We start from the raw sequence: 27,980 nt of genomic DNA, 5'->3' as shown, positions 1-27,980 counted from the left end.
TCAACAAGAAAGAAACACTCAAAAAATAAAGGCTTTTAACCTTTATGAAGAAAAGCAAAAGCTAACGCATATGAAAATACTCGCTATGAAGATCGATCACCTTGAAGGCGAAGAGCGGGAGACGTACATGAAACTAAAAAAAGAAATCATGGATAAATATCGTACCTAGTTTCGGTTATTTTAGATTATGTTCTTAAGTTCGTTTTTTTAAGTTTAAATTATTTAATCGGTTTTTTTAGTAATGTAAGCTTCTTTTTTTATTTAAATTGTGTAAGTGTTTTTATTTATATCAGTAATAATGCAATTTTTTAAAAATTTAATAGATAATATGTAATTATTAAATAGAATTAATAATAAAAATATGTGGCGCGTGTCGGATAACGCCCCGCCCCTTCTCACTGCTCCCTTTTTTCTATCACGTCACTTTTCTAACGCGCGCTGACGTGACATCTACATGTCGAATAACGCCCATTCTTCCTGCCCCCCCTCCCCCCCCCCCCCCGTTTGGTCTAAACTATAGGAATGCAAAATATTATTGATTATTGGATATGTATATTGAACAAAAATGTCTTTTATATAAAGGCAAAACTTCTAGTGTCCTACGCCATTACCACTACCAAATGTCCAGTAATGGACTTAGCATTATTGCGAAAAGAAAAAAAAATTTCAAGAGTTACATAATTGTAAATGACAAGTAAAGAATGAAAAGTAGAGTTCATCAAAGACTGAAATATCGCCGGTAAGCCACAGAATCTCAAAATAATCCATATGAGCATGAAATACAGTGTTGAATATGTGATTCTCATGCGCATCCTAATCTAATGATATCCTAATCGTAAGTCTAGCTTCGAAAATACACAATTCTTCTAGTAGTCTCGTATTAAACGTTTCTTAGAATAGCACCTTATACGGTATGTCACAGAAACAATCTTCGCCAAAACAAATCTTCTTCTCACTCAACAATGCTTTTTTTTTCCCTCAACTTATGTTCCAAACAATATCAATCACGTGTGTCATGGAAGAATGAATCTCAGCCTACTTACTACTACGTGTTGAAGCATTTCATTCTCGTTGACATCAATGTGAGGCTCAAGTTGTGAGATACATTCACAATCCTCTCTCACCTTAGGTAGGAAGCTTGTTTGCCTCGAAATTGCACCAAGTATCTTCTTGTGGTTCATCAAAGGAGTGACGACTCCACCTTCATTAGAAGAATGTCTGTGTCATCTAACTATCAACTTTCAAGCTCTTAAAGAACAAACTACAAACATTCTTCATGACAGCCTCACCTCCATCTTTAAATGTGTTTTTGTATCTAAATTAATTAATGATATGCAGTGTTCGTATTATTATTGTTGCAAACGTATCTGAGTCACTTTTAAAACATACGCAGCAGCCGTTTGGCTTGTCCAAAAGTGAAATCTTAAAAGGCAAGAGAAACACACACCATTCTAGTATAATAATAAGGAATGCCTCAATCTGACAAGATTTCATTTCTAAATTCTAATAACTCAAAAGATCCCATGGTTTTTTACTATTTGTTCCCATTCACAAATGATCACAGTCCAAAAGAATGAATGATGATGGTAACTTGAAACAGAGAAACTTAGCATATGTATCCATCCGCACAGGATAACACTCCAACCAAAAGAAATCGTTAGAAATCATGAATTAGCAGCAGCAGCAGACCCGATAGGATCTGTTCTGTATCTAGATCTAAACCCCCAATGTCTGTTATGCGTACCACCTATTTAAAAGCTCCAACAGAAGAACCGCAGCAGAATCTTTAGCTTTCTTTACACTTGGCATAGGCTCTCCAACACATTCGTCTGTCCACCCTTTATCAGAAGTATTCACCCGCACAGCAAATATAAACCGTTTTGCATGTGCAGGACCACCTTCACTCACACACCTATAAATGCCATGCCATGCCACAACTTATTATTAGATCAATCTAAAAATGTTAACAACACAAAAAAATTATATAAGTTGGGGCAGATTTGTATTTACCGGTACAATGGCATTGGCCAATTTCTGCGCAAACAAATGTCATTCAAAGTCTGTCTGGTAAAGGTTTGGCTGCCATTTTTCTTCTTTCCATTCTCTTCGTTTTCCTTCTCTTTGGCTGCTGCTGCTTCGGTTTCTTTCATTTTCAAAGCAGCAAGAGCATTACGAGCAGCCAACTTTTGTGCCATTTTCTTTTGGGGATTTTGAGCAATGCTGACCTGGACCCCATCGACAAACACTTGGACGGTAGCCAAATTACCATTTCGAGTCGCCTTGTACTCTAGTCCTTCAGCCTGTTGTTGACAACGTTCTTGTAGCTCCCGCACTGGATGCATTGGGAGTGTCTCTGGTGTCACCATTGGTTGCAACAGTGGCTGGAAGACCTGTATGACCACCACGAGAGAGTAAAACACGTATTTTAAACAGTAAAACTCGCCATTAGGCTTAGCTAGATTTAACAACCAAAATTACCTTCCATACGAATGATGTGTTCCGCTGGCTGTCTAAGAAGATAGCACCAGCAATAGATTCAACAATGTCACCGAGGACTTTTGGAGCTTTGCAATCACCCAGACCAAACGAGTTGAAACCTGGCTTTGACACTTCACTTTCAACCTCCTTCACAAAATCTCGTATCTGCTCAAATAAAAAAAAATTCAATTTAAACAAGTTAATTATAGTAGCAGTTTGCTTGGAGCTTAAAAGTTTACTACCATTAGATATGTGCTCTACTACATACATACCTGTTTTTCTAGGGCACTTGAACCATGCCTGAGATGCAAATGAAGATTATGTTTGACAGCAACACGTGCAAAATTCTCATTATTTACAGCAGCCGCCCGCAGATCGGTTAAACGTCCCGGTGGAAGATCCGTGTACATGAAAAACAAATGTTTTGTAATAAGATGATCGAGAACCGCATCCCCTACAAACTCCAACCGTTGGTAACATGAAACACCAGTAGATGGTCTAGAAGCATGAGTAATGGCTTCAACAAGCAGACTTCTATCACAAAACTTAAAGTTCAAACTGCCCTCTATGGAATCAAAATCAACACTCCGTAGTATGCTATCTGGAACACCGCCAGCTGGCACTGTTTGTGTCCCCATCTCCGTGGCGGGATCAAAATCAACCTCGATCCCAACCCATTTCATGAAATGATTAGCAGCTTGTTTTCCACCTTCAACGTAATAAACCCCAATTAACGCTTCAACCACATCAGCAAGCGTCTTACTGGATAAAACCCGATAAGAACTTGAATCACCCTCATCCAGCTCACCATCCTCCAGCTCGTCATCCTCGTCATGGTTTGCTGTTAAAGTCTCGGTGATTGCATTAATATCTTGATCTGATAAGAAATCTGTTTCCTTAACATCCTCATCAAAAACGGGTAGAACCCCTGGAGCAGCCCATCGAGACGGAGCAAATCGGTCCGCTTGGATATAAGATTGAAGCCCCTTGGAAAGAGCATATTGGTACAATACCATGTTGCTAACCATTTGCTGTCTCATTCTGGTGAGCTGGCCTTCATGTTTTTGTGGATGTTTGAGAAAAAGATAACGACTAACAACCCATTTTAGGTAGGCATCTCCTAGCAGCTCCGCTCTTTCATAGCAAAACGTTTCTTGGCATGAGGCTGCAGTCAGAGCTTCCAAAATCTGTACACAACGATATAAGATACTTGTCATCAACGTAACTACTAAGATAGCAGTTTCAATGTGGTATAGCTGTAACATACCTTATATGCAGGAACAGTGTAATTAATAACATTCTTTAGCTGAACAGCAAGCAGCATGCTTTCAACCCTCCTCATGATTGACGGTAATCTTTGTGCACCGCGAACTAACGATCCACTAAGAGGGTGCACAAAGCACAGCTCTGGAGGGAGAAACACATAATATGTTTTATCAGGAGTATCTTCTGATTCACCTTCATGACCTGAAAAATCCAATCCATTATTACTATTATCTGATAACAGTAAAAGTAAAAGGGGTGCAACTAAATTGAAATTACCTTCTGAATGCTCAAACCGAGGTGACAGGAGATTTTTGCAATAAGACACCCCACGCCCTCTTATCAGTGGTTGCTGTTTATACTTCAGTTCTACTCCATACCTATATTTTTGCAATATGTTATCAAACTGAAAAGAAAAAATATACAATACATGTATAACACATTCAAGATGTCTACTTACTTCTGCTTATAGTAATCAGCATATGATGTGTACTCAAGTGGACCAAGGTAACCGTCTTTCCTAGGAAACGAGTTCTCAGCCGTCATTTCATATCGTACAGAATCGACATAAAACCTCTTCCCAGAATGAGCAGCGGTAATAATCCTTCCAACAAGATCCTGTGCGTTGGTACAAGAATCAGCCATCATCAATTTACCATGTGTCAAATCCCCCCCATTAGCCACTCGATCAGGAACCAATCCAGATGCTTTGACAACATCAAACTGTGCTACAGCTCCTCTAACACCATACGTAGGATGTGATTTTTGTCCACGTAATTTTCCATAACCATATTCCCTGCGGTCCCCACCAAGTGTTCGTTCATTTGTTCCAAGAAATACATCGGGCCGGGCTCTCTGAAGTGGGTTTTTCCATGCAGATGTTTTTATAATGTTCTCTACAATATCCCAATCTATTTCTTCTTCTTTTACACCATGAACCGGAACAAATAAGTAGGCTTTAGCTGGATCCCATGGAGTAGTTGATGGCTCCACGTCCACATCCAGTACAATGCTCATTAACCGTACATGAAAGCTTTTCAATGAATCCAACTGTAGTTAATCGAAAGTACTGAAAGTCAACGATTTGACTACATACAACTGAAACTAAAAACCACAAGCAAATAGTAGACACATGAGCAACCAACCTGGCTTTTGGTAACTTCAATACACCCCCGAAAGACAAGAGATGCCTTTGTTGTCATTGTTCGGGCGATAAATAACTCCGTGGACATCGATAACACCTTTAAAAATGTGTCTAGGTCAGAAGATAATCATTTAACAAATTTAATGATGACAACAAACTGTAAAAGGGTACAAAACTGAACCTCTGCATCCAATTCGTTGCCGAAAAGCACTGCAAACTCTGAAACTTGAGTCAAAAACGGATCTTTTGTGGACCCGACGTTAAAACATTTCACAACATACATATACAGATGAAACAGTTTGGAGTCATCACATTCATCTCTACCAGATAAAATCCAATCCCCCTGTGAAGATAAACATGAATGTAGGCATATCAAACACTAACAGTAAACATAGATATGTAATAATGAGGTAAAGACAAGTCACCTGTAGAATATTAGCAACACCTTCCGGATAAAACTCCCTATGCCTAGCGGTTCCTGGTAGGGGATCTCCTTCATCATTTTCATCAGCTTTCTCACCTTCTCCCTTACTTCCTTTATCTGGTAAGAGCATGTCAGTGAATGCTCCCATTTCATGAAGCTTCTTACAAGCATCTAAACAAACAGCCTGCATATTTTTATAACAAGAGTTACTTAAAATCTACAAGATAAACCACCTAGTGGACCCATTATTATGCCTCTAATAGAAAAGGCATCACTCATACCTGTTGCGCGATGCGCATTGAACTGCACACAGGGCCTTCAAGTCTTTCGAATAGTGCGTTACAAGGAAGTTGAAGTCTGCATGAAAATTCAGTGGGGCCTTCGGGCTTCTCGTGCCGCTCCATAGTGAACTCGGGACGAAGTATTGAATATCTACAAAAATTTGTACCACAATACTATTAATTAAGGCTACGATCCCTTCACACATAAAAGTAGTATAACAAAATATACTTATGTGGTCACCTGTCACTAGGCAGTTGAGAGCAATAGAAATGAATAAGGCCAACAGCAGAATTTAAACTCACAACAGCACCAGTTGACTCCACCTGGTAGATCGTACCATGAGTTGGCTCTATGGAAATCAACTTTGAGGTATCCCTAAGATGACTAAGGTCAGTTCTTTCAATTGCTTCTTTCCTCAACGTTTCTTCACTATTTCTAGCATTTCTCAGAAACGCCTCATGCGACAAGTTTCCTCTGAATAAAAAGATGGAATTAATCAATATTTCATTTCTTTATGTTAATGTCAAGTATATACCAACTGATGACATTTTTTTACCTCTCAACCATTAAGATATAGTCAGACCCGGGCTTTCTGGCCCGGCCCCGAGACTGGATATATGCCAACACGGTTTTAGCAAGGTCAAACCGAATAACAACATTACATTGGCGAATATCAAGCCCTTCCTCAGCAACACTGGTGGCGACTAAAAGTGTCACCTATAGATCAAGTACAACCAATCATTAAACATACATATCAGTCACAGCACACAGTAAATGTCATTTAGGGTGGCAAAATGACTGGGTGGAGTCACAGGTCAGAACCGATTTGGGTCGAATCGGGCAACCCAAACACTTTCTTATTCTTTTTTTTTCTGAAACAAAGGATATAAACGACTGTTGTGTCAAATATGATTACAAAAAGTATCATTAAAATTACTTTACATAATTTTTAATCTGTTAAATAGATGGTTTCATGCATTTGAATACATTTCAAATGACTTCTAGCCCGTTTTACCCGTGTTCATACTAGTTAAAACTTTTAACTCAACCCATTTGACCCAATAACGACATGACATAAGGCGAATAGACTGGTCTTCTAGAATACATACGCGTCCATCTCGAAATTTGGAAATAGTATCCTGCATTTGGGAAGTCCGCATTTCTTGACTATTATTGTGCCCTATCAGACTTGCTGAATTAATAAAGTTTAGAGAAGGAAGCTCCGCAAAAACCTGCATGTTAGACCATTGATGTCATGCTCATTACATATTTCTATTTCAATTTGTTTCAAACTAAATGTCTACTTATTGAAAGGGCCAGTTTAACTAACCCATTTACCATTGACTATTTATATAGTCGTATCATTAAATCTTGCAAGTTTTCCAAGTTAATTATTATCTTCAACACATTAACGGTATGACTGGCGTTTAATATATTGTTTTTTGTAGATTAGTTACGTGGAGTAAAAGGAAAGCCAATAACACAAAACCTTTGGAAGAACAAGGGCAGCGACAACTCGTTCAACAAATATAATGGCGCGAAAATCGTCCATGTGTTGATACTTGAGAAGTATTTGGATCAGAGACTGGACTTTTGGAGTCACTTTTCCATCAGCCACAGCAGCTCCAATTACCACATCCACATGCTCTCCCCCAGAGACCGCTATAAATAAATATTTAAAAGGTTATCATAATGGACGTTATAGACACACAATTCATCTACAGATGGTCAACTGACTCAGAAACCTATATCACTACGAGATGAAAAAATATACTACTGACCATGGCTGTCGGGAAGTTCGCCTTCCTCGATCTCATCAAGGCAGGTGGTTTCAGACCCCTTTTCACTAACTTCAGCGTTATTTTGTAGAGCTGCACCCTCAGATAGTTGGCATTGCAATAGAGAAACAACTTTGCTCAAGTAGGATTCTTGAAACTTTATATCCAGCTGGAAGTTTGCCCTTTCATCACTTTGCAATGCTGTCAAAAATGACTCTGCAACCTTGTAAGCACACCACTGGCCCAATTCATCAAGAGCGTAATTAATGGCTCTGAGTTTTTGAATTAGATTAGCAGCCCCATCACCTTCTGTTCTTTCGGAGACACCATAAACTTGGCGAAGCTCATCCTTAACCCCGCCAGCATCTCTGGCTCCCATAAACTGCCATTTGCTTCTTCTAGAACTCGATTGTGCAGCTTTCTCAACTGCAACTTCCATTTGCTTGATCTGCTCATGTAGTGACCATAAACTAGCTGCTTTATCGTACTCCACTACAGTTTCTATTGGCATTGGAACATGTTTCTCAAGCTCTTTACGGTCTTTTATGGTACAAACAACAGAATCTAGTTTGGTTTCCAGATTACGAATCTTTATGGCACAATCTACTTGACTAGATACACCTACACAAAAAAACAACAACTCAAGTTATGTCAACAAACTAGTGTTTTTGCAGTGTAAAATCATGCCTTTTTATGAAAAAAAAATTATGGGATTTGATAAAACTAAATAATAAAAATAGACCTTAGGGCTATGAATAACAACAAATACTTTATAGTGATTCTTTTTTAAGTCTCCATCAACCAACTCATGGTTATTGTTTGTCTATATGGTTACGTTAATAATTCAGATTAGAAATAGGAATAACTACAATATGATCTTCTATCATATCTCTTAGGGGTATGTTTAACATATTCCATAAATTAATATTGAGAGTCTGTAATATACAAGATAAGAAAACACTACAATAAATTACAAACTCCTATACTCTGAACATTATAATTAACTAAAAACTAGAATAACCAAAAATCACAACAAAATAAAATAAAATGAAATAAACTAAAGATAAATGTCATATTTTTATTTGATATCCTTTTCTGTTCAACATGTACAATAGTAAGTTGGTATTTGAAAAAAAAAAATAGATTTAAGTCAACTATAAACTACCAATATCCAGAAATTACAAAAAAATGAAGGTTGTAATAAGTTAAAAAACGTGATAAAGTAAAAATCACATTCGATTAAAAGGTACAGTTAATCAAACACTAAACTAAAAATAAAATACAAAATAAAAACCATCTCTTTTGGGTTACTGTTCATTTGATGGTAACAACATTTGGAAACTGCCAGTATTGATGATAAGCATTAATTCAGCGTCATAACTAGTTTTTTGCATTATAAAACAAAAACAAAAAATGGGAACATGAAGAGTGACTACTTTACCTTTTAAGTTAACAGGTGAGGCGGTCATTCCGAAAACTGAAGGCCTTTTCTCCTTAGTTGTTGTGTGATAGAACTCAGACATCACCAAAGAATACGGATGCTTCTTTACAGCATGATGGCACTCGTCTAAAATAAGCAAATTTATAGCTTCCATTTTTATTATGCTATGTCTCAGAATATTCAAAAGAATTTGAGCAGTCATCACTAGAACCTACAGGGGAAATACAGTGTAATTTCAGAACGGCGAAATAAAGTAAACGTTAACAAGTTTATGGCTTTCCATGTGATCAAAAGGCACCTGTTTCTTCTCGAATTCCCGATGCCATCTCCTGGCATCCCAAAAATCTTGGCCCATCTCACCACAATAATGACCAACTTGATAGCCCGTTTGATCACGAATAACTTCTGCTTGCTGCACATATGATTAGGATAGCTTAAACTCGAGAACATGGGCTGCAACTTTAAAAAAAATATCTGTAACAAAAATTTTACCTGATACACAAGTGGCACCTTTGGAACCAAAAAGACGGCCAGCATCTTCTTGCCCTGTTTATGCAAATCAGCATACACGCTCTTTATAAGGAGTACAGCAATAAGGGTCTTCCCTGCCCCTGTCTCTAAAAAAGCTATGGTATTTTTGTTTTTAGCCTGTTCAAGAACATCTAACTGGTACTTGCGCGCATGCTCCTTGGCCACTTTTTTCTTGGATTCATCCTTTTTCAACTCTTGTTGATTACTGTCAAGATTTTTGTCAACATGCCCCTTGATATCTCTGTTAGAGCCAGGTTCCCAAGAACCTGGACGGAACACCAAATCATTGGTACCCAATCGATCCCTCTCCCAATAACCCCTTCCTTCCCTCCAGTCCATATCCCTATTATTTCCCCTAGTACCATTGCAATGGTGGTCTTTCCTTCTGATCTCCCTGACGGCGTCATGATCACGGGGCCTCTTCCTACAAGGTCTTTCTCTATCCCTCTCCCTCTCAATGCGAGGCCTTTTCCCAAATCTTTCCTGCTTATCATCATCATCAAATCCCACCTTGTGGTTCCCAAAGTCAGTGTTTTTACGCTCATCATGACCTCTCTTTACGCAGGCGTTGTCTTGGGACACAGTGAGTGGAGCATCAAGTGTTGGGATACTATCAAGAACACCATCAAAGAAACAGGGATCGAGGGTGACATCTTGGGGGGGATTAGTATCGGGCAATTGGATGAATTCGGTGGGAATAAGATCATCGCAAGAGATGTCCTCACAGGCATCTAGCCAGTAAGAAGAAGGGGAAGCAGCAGCATCCATGGTATGGTTTGATATTGAAAGAGTTTTAGGGCAAGGAAAGGAAGAACAAGAGGTCTGTCTGTCTGTCTGTCTGCAGAATATATATATAAAAGAAGGAAATCAATGGAAAGAATTATACGAGCAGCAGCAAAAGCAGATAGATGAGATGAGAAAGAATATGGTTGCTTACTTGGTAAAAGTAATGGAGGAGCTGCTCAAGTGTGTGAGAGAGAGAGAGGGGGAATCTGCTGCAGATGAGCGTGGGATAGACCGTACGAATCACGCAAACAGGCAGAGAACCAATTGTGTATTCCACACGGTCTATCTTACGCGATTCTGCAACTCCAACTGCAAACCTCCCACCGCCCAGGCCAGGCCACCACCAACAACAAACACATACACATACACATTAGGGTTTCTTTTTCTTCTGCTCCCTCCCTCTTTCACTTTCACTTACTTACTTACTTACCTGGGTAAGTAAAACACATTTTAGGACCTTTAACTTCCGTACAATACTAGTATCCATCTCATTCTTATTTCAGACTTTGTTATTTTTCAACCCACTTAGACAGTGGGGGTATGGTGAGGCGAGAGTTTGGGGCATGGGTTGACACGTAGCTTGGGAGGCTTTGCTGGGCTGACCCACATTGAAGACAGTATGGTGGGGCGGGGGTTTGGGGCGTGGGTTGGGTGGGCTTCGCTAGGCTGACCAAAAAAAAATTTGAATATTTTTTAAAACAACAAATTTAATTTTTTTTAGTATTTTTAAATAAAGAAAATTACATAAAAAAAATTCCTAACGCTTATATTTTTTCTTTATCTCTTCTCTCATCTCCAAGATTAGTTCCAACTCTTCACCCTTTAGGTGATCAATGGGCTGGGATAGAAATTTCAAATCATCTCGTTTTTTATTTCAGGGCATCTCTAGCTTCTTTGCTTTTTCGAATTTCGGCCCTTTGTTGTTAGAATACGTTGAATGTATCTAGCTTGCATGCAATGTCATCCAACTGATCGCTGTATATTCCCCTACGCGAGCCCGAACTCTCAACTGAAGGCGATGTCGTATCCGATCTTAATTTTTGAGCGCGCCTTTTTGCGGCATCTCTTCCATATTCAGACCGGTTTGGTGAATCATCCAAAAGGTCCTCAAATTCTTGATCTCGTGCATTAGATTGGGCTTGGGACGAGGCCCTTGACCTTTTGGAAGACATGTTCGTTTCGCTACCACTGGGGATATTCGCCCACTTTGGATGGTACTTACAAATCTCCCAACAATACATGAAACGGAAGTCGCTCTCCACATTTGTTTTGAATGCAACCAATGCATTTATCACAATGTCGGCTTCGGTTTCACCACTTTTTGGGTTTTGCTTTGCTTTATTTAAATAACCACTATATTTTGTAAGTTGGCCGCTTATCTCACCCCACTTCGAGGATAAGCTATCGTTTTCACGATAAGCCTCCCTTCCCATTTCTTGATGGAATGCTTTACTAATCGCTTCCCACAAATGGCTTCGATGTTGAGAATTTCTTATTTTAATAAAAACAAAATTTAATATATTACAAAGTTATATAAAAAATAACCATAAATATTAAAATAAGGGCTACAAAATATTTAAAAATACATAAAGTTGGATGTTGAGATTGTTGAAGCCAAGCCCTCGCCAATGCAAGTTCTTCATTAACGACCCATCTTTGTTGTTTTCGTTTGGCGGTTTCAAGTGCTTTCTCCGCCTCGGTTTTTTTCTTATGACTTCTCTTTTTTATAGGTTGGGATGCGGAAGGACCATCGTTGGGTGGTTGAGTTTCGGGGACGGTTTCGTTTTGGGAAAGGTTCATGGTGGTTGGTGAAAGGTTGATGGGCGTTTGTGAAAGGTTCATCGGGCTAGGTATTGAATCGTCGGTGTGTGGGAAGTTAGTAAACAAACGATTCCCGATATACGATGCATAACTCACCATATCGGGCATAGGGGAATGTATTAAAAATGGACGAGGCATCGGACGATTGGGTGGTGGGCTAGGATTATTTTCTTGGAACCCAAACGGGTTGTTCGGGTCATAAACACGATTATGAGGATGCATTTTCGGTTTTGTAGAATGAGAATAGAGATGAGTATAGAAGATGTGGAGTGTATTGTGGTTGAATGTGGTAAAAAAATGGAAGAAAAATGTGAGTTTTATAGTGAAAAAATATTTTTTTAACATAGTCGTTGGCCAACGGCTAGTTTGGTTTAGCCATTGAGAGCCCGCCATGTCACCTTGCTAGACCCGCCCCACGCCCGGCTTAAAACTCCCGCCCCTTGGGCCACGCCCCAACCCAAGCCCCATACCCCACGGTCTTATTTAAAATTGGGGTAAATTATTTATGTTTGTATCAGATTGTAATGAGTGATCTTTAACTTCAATAATTACAGTCACAGTCATTTATTTAGAAAATCAATTACACCATAGTTCCTTTAACACAAACCAGACTAAAATTTTCACTTAAATATGACATATGTTTTGCACATATAGGAGTAATTTTACTAATATATCTAAAATATATTTAAACAAATAAACAAAAATAGAATTAAAAAAAATAAAACAATTAACTATATTCAAGAATATAAAATAGCCCAAACACAAATCTCCATTTCTTTTTCTCTTCGTCATCATCCATTTCGATTGTACTATTTTGTTTTTTTTTTTTTTTTCACAATTTACAATCACTATACTATAGTATATGTATATCCCAAATCTCGGTCAATAAATTGTATCTTGGTCACACTCCAGCAACTCAACCCAACAATACTCCAGTTCAAGCCTCAAGATCATTTAATTTGATGGTCTCTCTTTAGATTTGGGTAAGTATATCCCAGATCTGTTACATCGAGACGGTAGTGATTTTCATTGGGGGTGGTAGCGGCTATTGGAGCGGGTGGTGGTGGTTGTCGAAGATGATGTTTTTTTCTAGTGATGGTGGCTCTTGCCAGTGACGGTTGTGTTTCTTGTTACGGAGGTTGAGGTGGGGTGGTGGTTTCCCGAGAGAGAAAGAGGAGAGTTGTGAGGAGAGAAAGAGAAGAGACTTAACATTGGCAGCATTGTGGGGGTGGCGCTGCCACCGTGGCTCCGCCACAACGGTGGTGGTGGTCGGTTGTTTTCTAGAGGGAGACATGAGAGAGAAGAAAGGGGATAAGGGTTTGCTTGTGTGAGCCTGTGAATATGACTGACGAAAAGATATTTTATATATAGAAGTAAAATTACTAACATACCTTCATGTGCAACGCACATGTTATACTTATGTCACACCCCGATTCCTGATGGGCCCGGATGGATCGTGACGGTTGGATAACAGTATCACAATATAATAATATGCAACGGAAGTATTGGAATAAAAATATATATTTCAATAAAAGCTTGAATATATATAAAGTTGTACAAGCGTTTTAGTATAAGCCCACGGACGGGATCTAATAAACAGAGCTTTAGACATCATAGGCCTTAAGCTTCAGGAGTTGCAAATTCCTTAGCTTTCATTCTAGCCGACCCGGATTCCCAGCCTTTTATAAGGTTCGGTACCTACGATTTAATCTTTTGAAAATACGTCAGCTTTCGCTGGTAAATACAATTAACTGACTCGTTTTGAAAACAGTTTTTCAAAAAGAGTTTTATACATATAGAAAACCCGTAGGTAATCATTTAATATTTATTGGGATTTATTCTTGTCATTAGATTTACATACTTGTCATACAACCGGGAACCAGAGATCAGAGCCGGTCATTTTCAGTGCTACAATGATTAAGGGTACACACCAAAGTTGAATAAACGTGTCTTACAGTTGGTATGCCTACCCATGCACGCTATTCCGTGTGGCCATAACAGTTCATGAGTCGGAACGTCCGGACGCGGTACCAATAACCCCAATCGTTTCAGTTATCAAGTAAAACAGATTAAAACGGATTCTTACATTTATGAGCAACATAGACGGCTCATTTATGTAATACCCGCTCCAAGTGGCATATTCGCCATACCATAAGTTTAAAAAACTAAAATAAGTTAAGAGTATTTATCTTTTGCTAGCTTCCAATCAAATAAGATTATAATTTAGCAAAAACCGCAAGTCTAAGTATTATTGACCGAAGTCCGATTATGTGGGGGTTCTATTGATGCGTGTGTAGTGTAATATTATTTTGATGAGTATTTAAGCCCTTTTTACACTTTTAGCCAAGTTTTAAATTTATAAAACACGATATTCACTAACACTAAACACACATATGGGCAAGTGCACCCATCATGGACGTAGTATAGTGTTGGTAAGATACCGAGGTCGTCCAAGGACACAAGAGCTTTTAATACCGGTTTATCCTCAACGTCTAATCAAATCAAAAAGTGAGAAAAATGTTTTTAAACTAAGAAAAATAAAAACTAACTAAATGCTGAAAATAAAAATAAAATAAAAACAGATAGACAAGATGAATCACTTGGATCCGACACGTGTATTAGTATAACCTTTGATTATTTTCGCACTTTTGCACTTGTTTAAGAGATTATCTTAGTTATTGTAGTAGGCCCCTCTTTTGAAGGCGACGTTACCCTCAACCCAGTAGTTTGAGTCAGCAAGGATACAATCCTAAAGGGTCGGATTATTGAAAGATAATGAATTAAGTTATTAATGCAAATTGTGGTAGGCCCCGCTTTTGGCGGTGACGTTACCCTCGGCTAAGTAGTCTGAGTCAGCAGGGATACAGTCTTAAATAGCCGGGTTATAGTATTAATAGTAGTTAACTTATGAGGGGGTCAAAGAGTTTGGATCCCCGCCATCCAATACCTATGGGCATTGAAGGAGATCCTACTAAATTTGACCGAGGTCCCAAGCAGGACCTCTAAACGCTGAACAAGGGCAAGACCCTTACCAAACCGTTCCCTTAACCCCCGACCAGGTAGCCAACATACCTCCATATAGACCGTGGAGATATGAATGGTGAAAATCATTTATTTTATATAGACAGTAAAATAATGCCAAGACACCACGGACAAACGATAAGGAAAGATCACCTTCAACATAAGTAACTAGTTATTAAAGTCATTAATACAAAACCAAATAAAAAGTGCAAAAGATTAAAAATAAAAAGTATTATACTAAACACTTGTCTTCACCAAGTGATGTAAGAGACTTAGGCAAACATGGCCTTGATTGTCAAGAACTCTTACGATCAATCTTGGATCCCGAGACGACTCACACACTCTACGATGGACAATGGATGATGGTGGTGGATGATGGTGTTATAGTGGTGGTGGGTGGTGGATGAGGTGTGAGAGAGGTGGTGTGCCAAGGGATGAGAGAGAATGAAGCCAAGCTCCTCTATTTATAGGCTGAACAGAAGGCTGGACACGGCCCCGTGTCCGCTGGACACGGCCCCGTGCCCGTCTGACATTCTCTCACTTCATTAATTGTAATTGCGAATTACAATTAATGCGCCTGCTGTACTTTCACCACGCCCCCGTGCTCGCTGGACACGGCCCCGTGGTGGGCAATGGAAGCTTCTACTGGTTTGTCTTTTCTGCTGCTTCCTGGGCACGCCCCCGTGTTCGCTGGACACGGGGCGTGTTCAGACTCTGTTTCTTCTCCTTTGCCTTGGGAGGTGCCGTTGAGGGTCCGGGCAGTCCACTTTTGTTCCTTTTCTTGTATTTTATGGTAGAATTAGTTGTCTTTTTGCTTCTTTTGTGATTTTGAGCTCATTTCATCCTGAAAATACAAAAGGAAGACAAAAACACTATTTTTCCAACATTAGTACTTAAAAAGGGTTAGTTTTATGCCTTGATTGATGTGATTTATATGTTGCATTTTACACACATCATCTATAGTCTAGAATGAACAGAATTATTATCTGTTAGAATGGATACGGGTCAAAGGTTAGCCCCTTTAGATATGACCAGTTACTTAAGAATAAGTTCGCTAGATTAAGCGTAGATCGAATAGAATGTGGTTTATACATATCCGAGTGCAATGACTCATTGGATAAAGGTTATTTAACCAAGCATTCTGATTTGGAGAGATTTTGAAATATATATAGACCCGTTATGCCTAAATTATACGAACTAGGTTCGAATAACTAGTTATGTGCGTATAAGCGGGCTCAGAAGGTTAGATAGGTCTTATGACAAGTCTAAAGTGTCAAAAACTTTTTATAACATTAACATTCTGTTTTAAAGTCAGAATATGAGTTACTTTGGTTTGGAAATCGTTTATTTAATTTCTAGGATGAAAAGGGCATAGTTGACCTTTTTAAAATACAAGAACTAGACTTGTCATATAACCTACCAAACATCATGACCATGAGGTATAACTTCTAAGGGTTATACCCTATGCTAACATGGTCATAATATCAGTTCTAAACATGACCTAACGTTGACCAAACGGGTCAGAAACAAACAAGAGTTTCTAAAACGGAACATCTATTAAGTCTTAACAAGATTGGTGAAAGACTTGTACACGAAACAAACGATTAGACCTAGGTGTCTTATTGAAGTGGGACAATTGTAGGTCGGAGACATTACATTGGACTTTGAGTATTGCTAGCTTTGTATGGAACGCAAAATTGTGAGTATTGCTACTTTAAATTAGGGTGAGATACATGTTTGCTCAAATGGTACAATATTTAGGGAAAGAAATCAACTAGATCATTATGTGTGCATAAGTGGTAGTTGTTGCTCTCGGGGTAAACCACCTAGGGGATATTCATTTTAGTAGCCACTAGTCGTGTCACGAACCGAATAACAATTGGATAGATCTATTGAGTGTTGCCAAGCTCCACTCCTGATCCCCGAGACCATGTGGGAGTGCTTTTGTGTCCCTAGCCACGCGTCACTAGAGTTTAGTGGCACGGAACCGCGGAATTGTCAGGGTTTGATTACTACCTTATGTCGACACATACATTAATGTCCCTACAAAACATTAATTGATCAACGAATTTCATTGACACTATGCATACCGGTTTATTCAAAAGTTTATCAAATGTTTTCAAGATTTATTTGTGTCAAGAAAAATATGTAAACTCACTAACATTATGCTGACATTTTATTAATATGTATTACCGAGAAATAAGCGATGTTGCATTATTTGGAAATCAAGATTATAGGATTGCATGGAATGATGCCATTTTGAGGGTTTGTCTTATATTTTCCGCCTTCGTACCGAATATATAGGCCAAAGCCTTGTTTAAAAGATTTCAACTTTTTTTTGTGAAACTTAAAGTTTAATTGGTTCATGTAATCAAACTAAATATTGATGGCTTTTGTAAACTTTTTTTAAGTAATATGTATTTGGCATCGTTGGTTTATTTAAAATCATTTAGACGTTTGCTAATCGAATGTTATGAAAACCTTATGTGGTCTCGCCTCGCATTTCTGCCTCAGGCAGGGTGTAACAGTCCAAACACGCCTTATGACAAACATGGCATATCTTATCAACCGGAAATAAGGAATTATGAGGCGATACTTAAGGATAGTGTGGCACTCCACCAACGACATATGCTAGCCTAATCCAACTATATGTATAACGAGAAGAAAATTTTGGCCATGTGGTGCTTGCAGACATTCAAAAACGTCTTTTTGTCTAAAGGTCAAGTCAAACTGTATTTCAATGTTATGACAATATTACTAAAAAGAATACTCGTCAATGCATAGGACTTTTGGAGGGGGGATGGTTTTTGTTATGAAACCGATAAAGTTACAAGTTTAAAATCATATATATTTACAATTGACAAAACAAAGACGTAAACAATTTCAATTATTACTTTAATTATATGCAGAACTAGAGTTGTAAAGAATAATATTGTATTGATCAAGTTTATTATATTTTTTAATAATTATACAAGTATCATCCTTAATGCATTATTAATGTATCATAATTTACATTTTATACCTTAGAAAAATTCAATAAAAAAACCCAACCCAAGAAACATATGGACCTCAAATCTCTCAACTTGTCGCCCCAATCCTTCCACTCTCAAGTTGTCACTCTTGTAAGTCACAACCAAGGTTTTGAAAACCGGACCGGCCAGTCCGGCCGGTTTAACTGGAGACCGGTGTTGCAGGCGGTCCGGTTAGGGGGGTTGGAACCGTTTTTTCACTGAGCCGGCCGGTTTGTTCAGTAGCCGCCGATCAGACCGGTGGGCCGGACGGGTATACGGCCAGACCGCCATATCTTGAAAGGGTTTTCTCAGATTTTTTCCGGCAAAAAACCAAGAGAAGTGAGGATGAATTCATGAAGAAGACGACTGGTTGAACAAAAGGAAAAGAGGAGAGAGAAAATGATTAATTATATCTAAACATCTTGTTCGATTTTTTGTTATAGCCTTGTAGGCTTGCAGACTACAGACTCAATTTTCAACCTACTTACTTTAGGAAGTGTACTTTTAATTAATATATTTGGCTTTTATTTTATTAAATAATACATAATACTCTACTTTAAATTTCAGTTTGCACTTTAATGATTTATTCTTAAGAAATATATAATTTTTGTTTATGTGATGAAATAGATTGTTTTTTATTGTTAAAAATAAGAGTTAATTGCTCGGATGGTCCCTGTGGTTTCAATTTTTTTCACGTTTAGTCCCCACCTTTTGAAAATAGCAGGTATGTTCCCTATGGTTTGTCATTTTGTTACTCGGATAGTCCCTGAGTAGATGTCAGTTAGTTTGAAAATAGCAGACGTGCTCCCTATGGTTTGTGATTTTGTTACTCGGATAGTCCCCAGAGTAAATGTTGGGGGACTATCCGAGTAACAAAATGACAAACCACAGGGAGCATACATGCTATTTTCAAAAGGTGGGGACTATACGTGAAAAAACGTGAAACCACAGGGACCATCCGAGCAATTAACTCTAAAAATAAAATAATTGTTATACTTTCAAAATATGTAATATAAATAAAGTTAAGTAAATATAAATATGTTTAGTTATTTATAAAATCATCCGGTTCTTAAATCCGGTCACACCGGTCCGACCGGTTCGACCAGTGACCCAGTAAGAAGACCGGTTCGACGTCCGGTCCGGGTTTCAAAACATTGGTCACAACTCAACATCTTTAGCTTTGTGGCAATTTGTTATGCTATATGTACTATTAACTAACCCAACTTATTTTCGTCAAATTACTCGTCTTACTCAACCACATTGACATAATGACATCTCTAACTTCTAGTATCCTAATCGAAAGACAAATTAGATTTTAAAACTGGAAATCACAACTCAAATAATGTAACATTACATCTAATTTATTGGACGTTATAACTTATAGCATTATCTTATATATTGATGATATCTTTGAGAGATATTACACCAAAAGCAAGCTTAATTATTTATGTATATTTAAGCATTTAAGTGGTGTAAGTTATTCAATACTGACGTGATGTCATGGTCACAATCAAATTTAATCCAAATATACTACTAAATAGCTAGCGGTAAGTGGGTATCGAACACAGGGAGTTTGTGGAATATGTGTTATTTAAAAGTGTATCTAAATTAACTAAGTTAAACTAAATTGCAAGAATAGTAAATTTACTGATTTGGATTGTTTGTTTTTTAAAAACTAAGATTACTAATCTAATTACAAAATGAGAATTTGGTTTTGTAAACAATTTAGAGACAAATGACCATCCTAAGTTTCCGGTTTGCTTTGACATTCATGCTAATATTCAACTAGAAAGAACCACATAGACATGGTTCATGTGTTACTACTTGCCGTGGTGAAAGGGAACTAAGTACTCGGATTCCTAGAACGCGAGGTTGTTACCCAATGACCAATTAATCAATACCCAATCCTAATCCCGCCCATGATATCTCGATTGCCAATGGCACCAAGAACGTATGGTTTAGACTAAGATTAACATACAAATTAACAATTTACGAACAAGCAAACAACACACCATAATAAACAAACCATCATAGCAAGTCTATTATTCTAGAAATATGAATCAAAACACAAATGTCTTAGACAAACCTTCAACCTAGGATGATCACCATAAGTTTAGACACTCATGACTTGGACAATCATCATCACATACATATCAATGTTTATAGGAATGAAAAACACTAACAAGATGTTTAGAAATTGTTTCAAGCTCTCAAGAACACCCAAAAATCGCCCCTAGACTGCTTGTAATCGAATGGGAATGATTGGACTTGAAAGGGCATCATAAATCTGCATTAAAAGGTGGAAGTTACACATTTACGCAGGTCAGCGCCGTAAGCTACGGTGGCCACCGTAGCTTACGGTGGCTTGGAATGGCTTACGATGGCTTTAAACTGTCATACGGTGACAAAAAGTGCCAGTCAGCGCCCTAAGCTACGGCCCTTGCCGTAGCCTACGGCATGCTTCAACAGGAAAACTTGTTTTTAGCATAACTTTTTCGTTTCAACTCCGTTTTCTTCACCATTTTCGCTTATGTTCTCGTAATTCCGTCCTCTATCATGCTATCCTCTTAATTTTTCAATTCCAAAAATTGATTTTTTCATTTATTCTCTGTGTTCCTTCTATTTTAAGCTCCCGTTTGTACCTGAAACACAAACAACCGTAGTTATCTAATTCTATACAACTACCCGATTAAATGTAGGATTTTATTATCATTTATACCACTTAAGGGTTGTCCTACGGACTACCTGTCACATCCCCACACTTAACCGTTGCTTGCCCCAAGCAACCCATTCAAAAACTATATCCAAACCATAAGCGATCAATCATGCAAACCAAACTAAAATGTATCGTCCTTTTACTAACTGTTTATCACACCACAAGACACACCCCTCACAATAACTCTCGTTAACAATAAAAATTAGCACATAATGCTAAAAGACTCAATGCATGTGTGATTGTGCGACAATAAGCTTGTATAAAAATCAAATCTCCTCCTATCAAATATTTAGCATGCTTATGAATCAAAAAGACTTATGGGTTGTAACGAGGCTATGTGTAAAGGTAGGAAATAATGGGAATGTGAAAGTAGCTCATTGATTTGACCCGGTTTTTATTTCTACTACTAAACAAAGCAAACATCAACTATATACACAACTTCATCAACATTTTCAACTACTATTGCAACTAAATCCTTCTTTTTGTATTTTTCTCATATTTTTTTCTCTTTTTTTTGTCTTTCTTTTTTTTTTTTTGTTTTTTTAAGCATAGAACTCAACAATATATACAAGAACATCAACAATCACAAACTAAATTCCTAAACCGGGTCGTCTCAATAGGTAAAGTTTTTGTAAGAAGTAGGTTTGGGTCACAACCGAATGGTATAAGGCTCAAACATGGCTTTCTAAAGACCAAACCCCCACCCCTCACAATACCAAGCTCATATATGTAACGTATGAGGTCCAACCCCCCAATTCCCACACTCTCACACATCTAGACGAGGCTACCTAAAAGTCCCTTATCATTTTCACAAGCATGCTAATCCTAGGCTTCAACAAGAATTCGTACACAAGTTCTATTAACACAATACACACACCGCCACTCAAAACAAAGAAAGCATCTTTAATAATCATATGTGGCTCAAAAACTCACCAAGAAATGACTAGAAAGGGGTGTTGGTGTGTCATGCGGAACAATGTCCAGTGTTCAAATTCCAACAACTTTTCGCTTGGTTTCACAATTTTTTCAAAAATTCTCAAAATTTTCCCCTCATCCCCACACTTGGGATACATTGTCCCAATGTATGGTTTTGAAGAGAAGATCGCTTTCAACAAAAACACCAACATTTGCTTATACTCTCAAACCCCAAATTTCTTTTTGTATTTTTTTTAAACAAATGCAAACAAACTAACTACCAATAATTCAAAGCTAAAGAACATATCAAGACTAAGGAAAAAGTACATTGATCTGGTGAAGTTTGACACAACCGATGTTGTAGACAATCCGACTTCCTATCGCCACCTTCACACAAATATCCGCACATCTTCCCCACACTTGAATGTCGCCATGGCCCTGAAACATAGAAAAATAAAAACAACAAGATCAATATAAAACCCCGGGTTGCCTCCCGAGCAGCGCTAATTTTGAGTCTTCAGCCAGACCATGCCACCCTCGTTTATGGTGGCTCAAAGAATCGGTTCCTATCACCTCCCCCACTGTAGCTTGTCATTGGTTGAAATGCATCCATCAAATGTCCATTCGGTGGATAGTCAACTACATACCTGCTCGAACCCTCATACTTCTTTTCACACCCCGGTGGTTTGTTTGTTTTTATTCTTTGATGCACACTTTTCAGATGGTCACTAGACTCTCTACTACTCTCTTCAATAGATTCATAGCTACTCTCCCTAGTATGAACATCAAAGTACAACTTACGGTTCTCCTCGGTCATAGTAATGATCCCGTCTCTACAGTTGATTTGAGCACTCGCCGTATAAAGAAACGGTCGACCTAAAATTACCCTTTGTTGTGATGCCAATTTGGTAGGGGCATAATCTAGGACCAGGAAATCCACTGGGTATTCGAATTCTCCCAACCGAATCATAACATTCTTAACTATTCCCCGTGGATGCCTCCAACTTTCATCCGCCAAGCTCACCATGGTGTCTATATCTTGAAGTGGACTAAAGTCGTACATATCGTATAGATCGCCTGGTAACACACTCATACTCGCCGCATAGTCCAACAATGCTTGAGGAATTTTTAATTTTCCCACTTGAATAGGCACGAGTGGTGCCCCATGCTCTTTGTCCGTTTCAACCTCGGCATCCCTTCCTATACCTGCACTCACTTGACAAGAAGATGTTAGAAATGTTTCATTAAATTCACTATTAGGAACGGTACTTACCACATTGATATTAACACTTTTAATTTTTTTGGGATTTGTCACCGTGTCACTTTGTAGTTGGCCTTTTTCTTTCTTCAATATTGCCACATCACTCGCAAGTTGACTCATTTGGGTAGTCAACGACTGAATTGCTTTATCACGGATTTCGTCTTTTTGAATGCGAGCATCATCAAGCTGATTCCTTCGTTGCATCTCAATTTGCATCGCCTTCAACATCTCCATTACTTCGTTTCCACCCGAAAAGCTTTGACCCGTTTGATATTTCCTTTGAAATCCTTGGTTTCCTTGAAAGTTCGGGTTGGCTTGATTTGACGAATTCCAGTATCTAAAGATCGGGTGATTTCGTAAACCGGGGTGGTAAGTATTGGAATTCATGTTGTAATTTCTACCACCCCCTCCTTGCCCTTGCAATGCATTCACCTCCTCAAATTGCCCTTCCACTCCTTGGCAATTTTCAGCCGCATGCCATATCTCATTACAAAGCACACAAACATTATAAATTTGATTAGAAGTTTGAACATTACCATCGTCAACCGCGTGCACTTGAGTTCGGGTAATGGCAGGTCGTGCTCTCCTTGATGCTTGAGCTTTTCTTATTGATGTGACCGCAAGTTGTTCCAAGAATTCCCAATCATCATGCTCATAATTCGTGCCAAAAGTGCCATTCGTGATAGACATTAAGTCACGAGCATCTTCGGCATATAACCCTTCATGAAAAGCATTCATCAACTCCCATAGCTCTATCCCATGATGAGGGCAATTCTTTATCATCATGTTAAACCGTTCAAATGCCTCATGGAACATCTCACCTTGTAGTTGTTGGAAACTTCTCAACCCTTTTCTAGCATCATTTGTCTTTTGGGCGGTATAAAATTCATCCAAAAAGATTTGTTGCATTTCCGCCCAAAAAGATTTTGGGTGTAAAACCATTTTTTCGCCTTATCTTCCAAAGATAATTGAAATAATACCAATTTGACATCATCAGCCGAAAATCCTTGACTCCCAAGAGTGTTGCAAATCGAATCATAAGCCTCCAAATGAAAATAAGGCTCTTCCGTTGCTAGACCTTTTTACTTTGGCAAACTTTGTAACGAATTGGTTCGAACTTCGAACGTCCTCCCTTGGTCATTGTAAGGAATAACTACCGGTGAAGGATTATGAGTAATCATCGGTCTAAAATGTGCTTCAATACCTCTAGCATGTTCTCGAAGATGTCTTCTTGGCCCACCCAAATGAACTCTTGGACGTATAGGACCCATTGGTCTTTGAACTTGCATGCGTGGAGGCCCAAATTGTTGTGGAGGTGGTTGAAATTGATGTTGGATTGGTGGTTGTTGAATTAGCCTTTGTAATTGATGTTGTGCATTTTGTGGACGAACTTGTTACAAGGGCATAGGGTGTTGCAATTGTGACCCTTGTGACCGAACATGTTGTACCCCAACCGGTAATCTACCTATGTCTTGAATTCATTGCAATGGTTGACTTTGTTGACCCACTCCTCCTTGAGATCCCAAATTACCTCCATCACCCTCGTAGTAAAATCCGTCTTCGTCATATCCCCCATACTCTTCTTCATACCCCTCATCGTATCCATCTCCTCCTATACCCGAAGATTGCCCAAATGGAAAAGATGAATATTGATAACCCGGTTGGTTCGGTGGTCGATATGTAGAAGTGGCATGAACAATTGTTGAATTTGGTGGTATTGAATAGGTTGAAGACGATTGACCCGAAGCTGGAAAGAAATGGGAAAATGGTGGAATTGAAGTAGACGGGCTAAAGGTAAGTGTAGGTTCAACTTGGGTAATAAAAGGTAGTGTAGTATTGGTTGGTGTAACATCATGCGGTGGAGTAGGGTCGGTAGTGGTGTTAGGCATGGTGTATTTGGTGAAGGTTGTGTTGAGGATGATATGAAGGGTGGTGTAAGCTCACTCATAGTGGGTGGTGGTGGCGGTGGATCCATGTATCTAAGTGGTGTAATTGGTGTAGTAGGTGTTGTTGGTGAACCGCTGATTCTGTTTTCCCTTAACAAAATTCAGTTTCCTCTCAAAGTTCGTTCAATCTCTGGATCAAATGCCAATTGTGATAGCTTGTAAGAGCTTCTAGTACGCATGCACCTGTAAATACCTGCACACTAACACACCCAGCGTAAACCAGAAAAAATAACAAACCTAAGAAGATAAAAAATAACACACGTTGCGCACTACTCCCCGGCAACGACACCAAAATTTGACGTGATGTAGTGGTCACAATCAAATTTAATCCAAATACTACTAAATAACTAGCGGTAAGTGAGTATCGAACACAGGGAGTTTGTGGAATATGTGTTATTTAAAAGTGTATCTAAATTAACTAAGTTAAACTAAATTGCAAGAATAGTAAATTCACTGATTTGGATTGTTTGTTTTTTAAAAACTAAGATTACTAATCTAATTGCAAAATGAGAATTTGGTTTTGTAAACAATTTAGAGACAAATGACCATCCTAAGTTTCCGGTTTGCTTTGACATTCATGCTAATATTCAACTAGGAAGAACCACATAGACATGGTTCATGTGTTACTACTTGCCGTGATGAAAGGGAACTAAGTACTCGGATTCCTAGAACGCGAGGTTGTTAACCGATGACTAATTAATCAATACCCAATCCTAATCCCGCCCATGATATCTCGATTGCCAATGGCACCAAGAACGTATGGTTTAGACTAAGATTAACATACAAATTAACAATTTACGAACAAGCAAACAACACACCATAATAAACAAACCATCATAGCAAGTCTATTATTCTAGAAATATGAATCAAAACACAAATGTCTTAGACAAACCTTAACCTAGGATGATCACCATAAGTTTAGCCACTCATGACTTGGACAATCATCATCACATACATATAATGTTCATAGGAATGAAAAACACTAACAAGATGTTTAAAAATTGTTTCAAGCTCTCAAGAACACCCAAAAATCGCCCCTAGACTGCTTGTAACCGAATGGGAATGATTGGACTTGAAAGAGCATCATAAATCTGCATTAAAAGGTGGAAGTTACACATTTACGCAGGTCAGCGTCGTAAGCTACAGTGGCCACCGTAGCTTACGGTGGCTTGGAATGGCTTACGGTGGCTTTAAACTATCATACGGTGACAAAAAGTGCCAGTCAGCGCCGTAAGCTACGGCCCTTGCCGTAGCCTACGGCCCTTGCCGTAGCCTACGGCATGCTTCAACAGGAAAACTTGTTTTCAGCATAACTTTTTCGTTTCAACTCCGTTTTCTTCACCGTTTTCGCCTATGTTCTCGTAATTTCGTCCTCTATCATGCTATCCTCTTAATTCTTCAATTCCAAAAATTGATTTTTCATTTATTCTCTGTGTTCCTTCTATTTTAAGCTCCCGTTTGTACCTGAAACACAAACAACCGTAGTTATCTAATTCTAGACAACTACCCGATTAAATGTAGGATTTTATTATCATTTATACCACTTAAGGGTTGTCCTACGGAGTACCCGTCAAATATCGGCACACGAAGCTAGCAAATGAGTTGCATGCTCTTGCACCATATCCCATAGTATATGAACATGCTTCTCCTCGGTAAGGGTTGCACCGATGGCAACCCGAATCACATAGACCCCTTCTATCACCGCATGTGTCATCTAAACTAGACCCGACACATTAAGTGAATCCAAGAGAGTCTGGGTCAGACGTTTAGAGTCTTCAGTGCTACCATTAGGGGCCAATACCTTAAAACACACGGTAGCAAAGTTCCTAGGAACTACAACTTCAAATCTCTTGTCAGCAATCAAAAGTGCTTCAAAATGCTTGGCCAATTTCACTTGTTTTCTTATAACCTCTTGTAGCCCGGTTACTCCATAGCTTCTTATCACCATCCATAATTTCATTGCTCTAAAACGACGGCTAAGAGCAATCTGCCAGTCATTGTAGTCTACCACATTTTTAGAGTCACTCGCTTTGTTCTTCAACAGTTCGGGATCATTAGAAAGAGCTTTTGTAAGATCGATTTGATCCTTAACGCAGAAACAACAACAATCTAAAGTGGTCAAGAACCATTTGTGTGGCTTAAAACTGAAGGAGTTTGCACCTTCTACACCATCCAGAAAGTGACGAAACTCTGGGCATATGCATGCACTTCCAGCATAAGCAGCATCCACATGAACCCACATAAGGAATCATTTTGCAATCTCACTCAATGCGAGCAACGGGTCCACCGTTGTCGTTGATGTTGTTCCTAAGGAGAGGCACACATATAATGGGATCAAACCGGCTCTAACATCCGATTCAAAAGCCGTTAATAATGCATCCGGAGATAACTGAAAATTCATGGACTTTTTTGTCTGGATGGATCGAACATTGTTAGGATTATGCCAACAACTCGACAAGCTTTTTGGAGAGAAAAATGCATCTGATCAGAGCAGTAAACAACAAGCTTACCTAGATCGGCCTCTCTTTGGCTCAACTTCTCTCTAGAATCAAGCATAAAGCGAAAAATTTGTGGAAAAAGAAAACTGTAAAGGACCAAAGTTGAAAGTAAAAAAGTTGCGAGGATAGATTGCAAAAGATAAAAAGTTTTGGGTTAAAAGTAAAAAAAACAAATAGTTTCGGGTTAAAAGTAATTTATGAAATACTTTTAAATGAAAAGTAAAAGAAAATCATTTTTTTTTAAACCCCCAAAGCCAATGTTACGACAATCATATGCATAACGTTTTTTTTTCTTTGGAAAACCCCCAAAGCAAACGCCGCGTTGCGGCGGGGCGTAAAATGGTGTCAAATAGGACTAATGTCACACAACCGTTATTGACCACCAACACTGACTCGACGTACGATCTGTGTGTTGCGACGAACCCGTCAAACATGAGAAAATAGAAGTAAAAACGTTGAACCAAACATGTACGTTGCGTCGTATTAACTTGAAAAATTTGAAACAAAACATAAAAATGTTGAACCACACTTGTATGTTGCGTCGTATTAACTCGAAAAATTAAGAACTATACGTAAACAGAAAATTTGCCAAAGATGAAAAGTATAAGTGACAAAACTTGTGAAGTTAAATTGCAAATAATGAAAAGTTTTGGGTTAAAGTTAA

At 38.5% G+C, this 27,980-nt stretch overlaps 1 protein-coding gene, 1 non-coding gene and 1 pseudogene across 2 annotated transcripts; 1 reads left to right on the top strand and 2 right to left on the bottom strand.

Annotated features, from left to right (window-relative positions):
• Positions 1-1,457: 1,457 nt before the first annotated feature.
• Positions 1,458-10,525, bottom strand: LOC110884494 (endoribonuclease Dicer homolog 1-like). Its single transcript, XM_022132215.2, has 20 exons — positions 10,279-10,525; positions 9,303-10,179; positions 9,109-9,222; positions 8,811-9,021; positions 7,373-7,990; positions 7,081-7,253; positions 6,701-6,823; positions 6,148-6,308; positions 5,832-6,065; positions 5,591-5,741; positions 5,311-5,493; positions 5,067-5,228; positions 4,887-4,982; positions 4,202-4,791; positions 4,021-4,121; positions 3,746-3,945; positions 2,751-3,665; positions 2,479-2,643; positions 2,011-2,390; positions 1,458-1,912 (listed from the first exon to the last, which is right to left on the bottom strand). The coding sequence occupies exons 2-20, from the start codon at positions 10,107-10,109 to the stop codon at positions 1,735-1,737; spliced, it is 5,562 nt and encodes a 1,853-aa protein (XP_021987907.2). The 5' UTR covers positions 10,110-10,179; positions 10,279-10,525; the 3' UTR covers positions 1,458-1,734.
• Positions 10,526-23,626: 13,101 nt separating this feature from the next.
• Positions 23,627-23,732, top strand: LOC118483001. The gene has a single exon (XR_004869441.1). It is a non-coding gene; the product is annotated as a small nucleolar RNA R71 (small nucleolar RNA).
• Positions 23,733-26,388: 2,656 nt separating this feature from the next.
• Positions 26,389-27,397, bottom strand: LOC110934220 (annotated as a pseudogene).
• Positions 27,398-27,980: the final 583 nt, after the last annotated feature.

This window comes from Helianthus annuus, chromosome 1 (assembly GCF_002127325.2).
Source record: "Helianthus annuus cultivar XRQ/B chromosome 1, HanXRQr2.0-SUNRISE, whole genome shotgun sequence".
Classification (NCBI taxonomy): Eukaryota; Viridiplantae; Streptophyta; class Magnoliopsida; order Asterales; family Asteraceae; genus Helianthus; species Helianthus annuus.
This window is presented reverse-complemented; position numbering and strand designations above follow the sequence as displayed.

Excerpts from the sequence above, each read along its gene's own strand:
- LOC110884494 (XM_022132215.2), bottom strand. The coding sequence starts at position 10,109 with ATGGATGCTGCTGCTTCCCCTTCTTCTTACTGGCTAGATGCCTGTGAG. Across the intron at positions 9,022-9,108 it reads GGGAATTCGAGAAGAAACAG|GTTCTAGTGATGACTGCTCA; the intron begins GTGCCTTTTGAT and ends TTTCCCCTGTAG. Across the intron at positions 4,983-5,066 it reads GCAACGAATTGGATGCAGAG|GTGTTATCGATGTCCACGGA; the intron begins GTTCAGTTTTGT and ends ACATTTTTAAAG.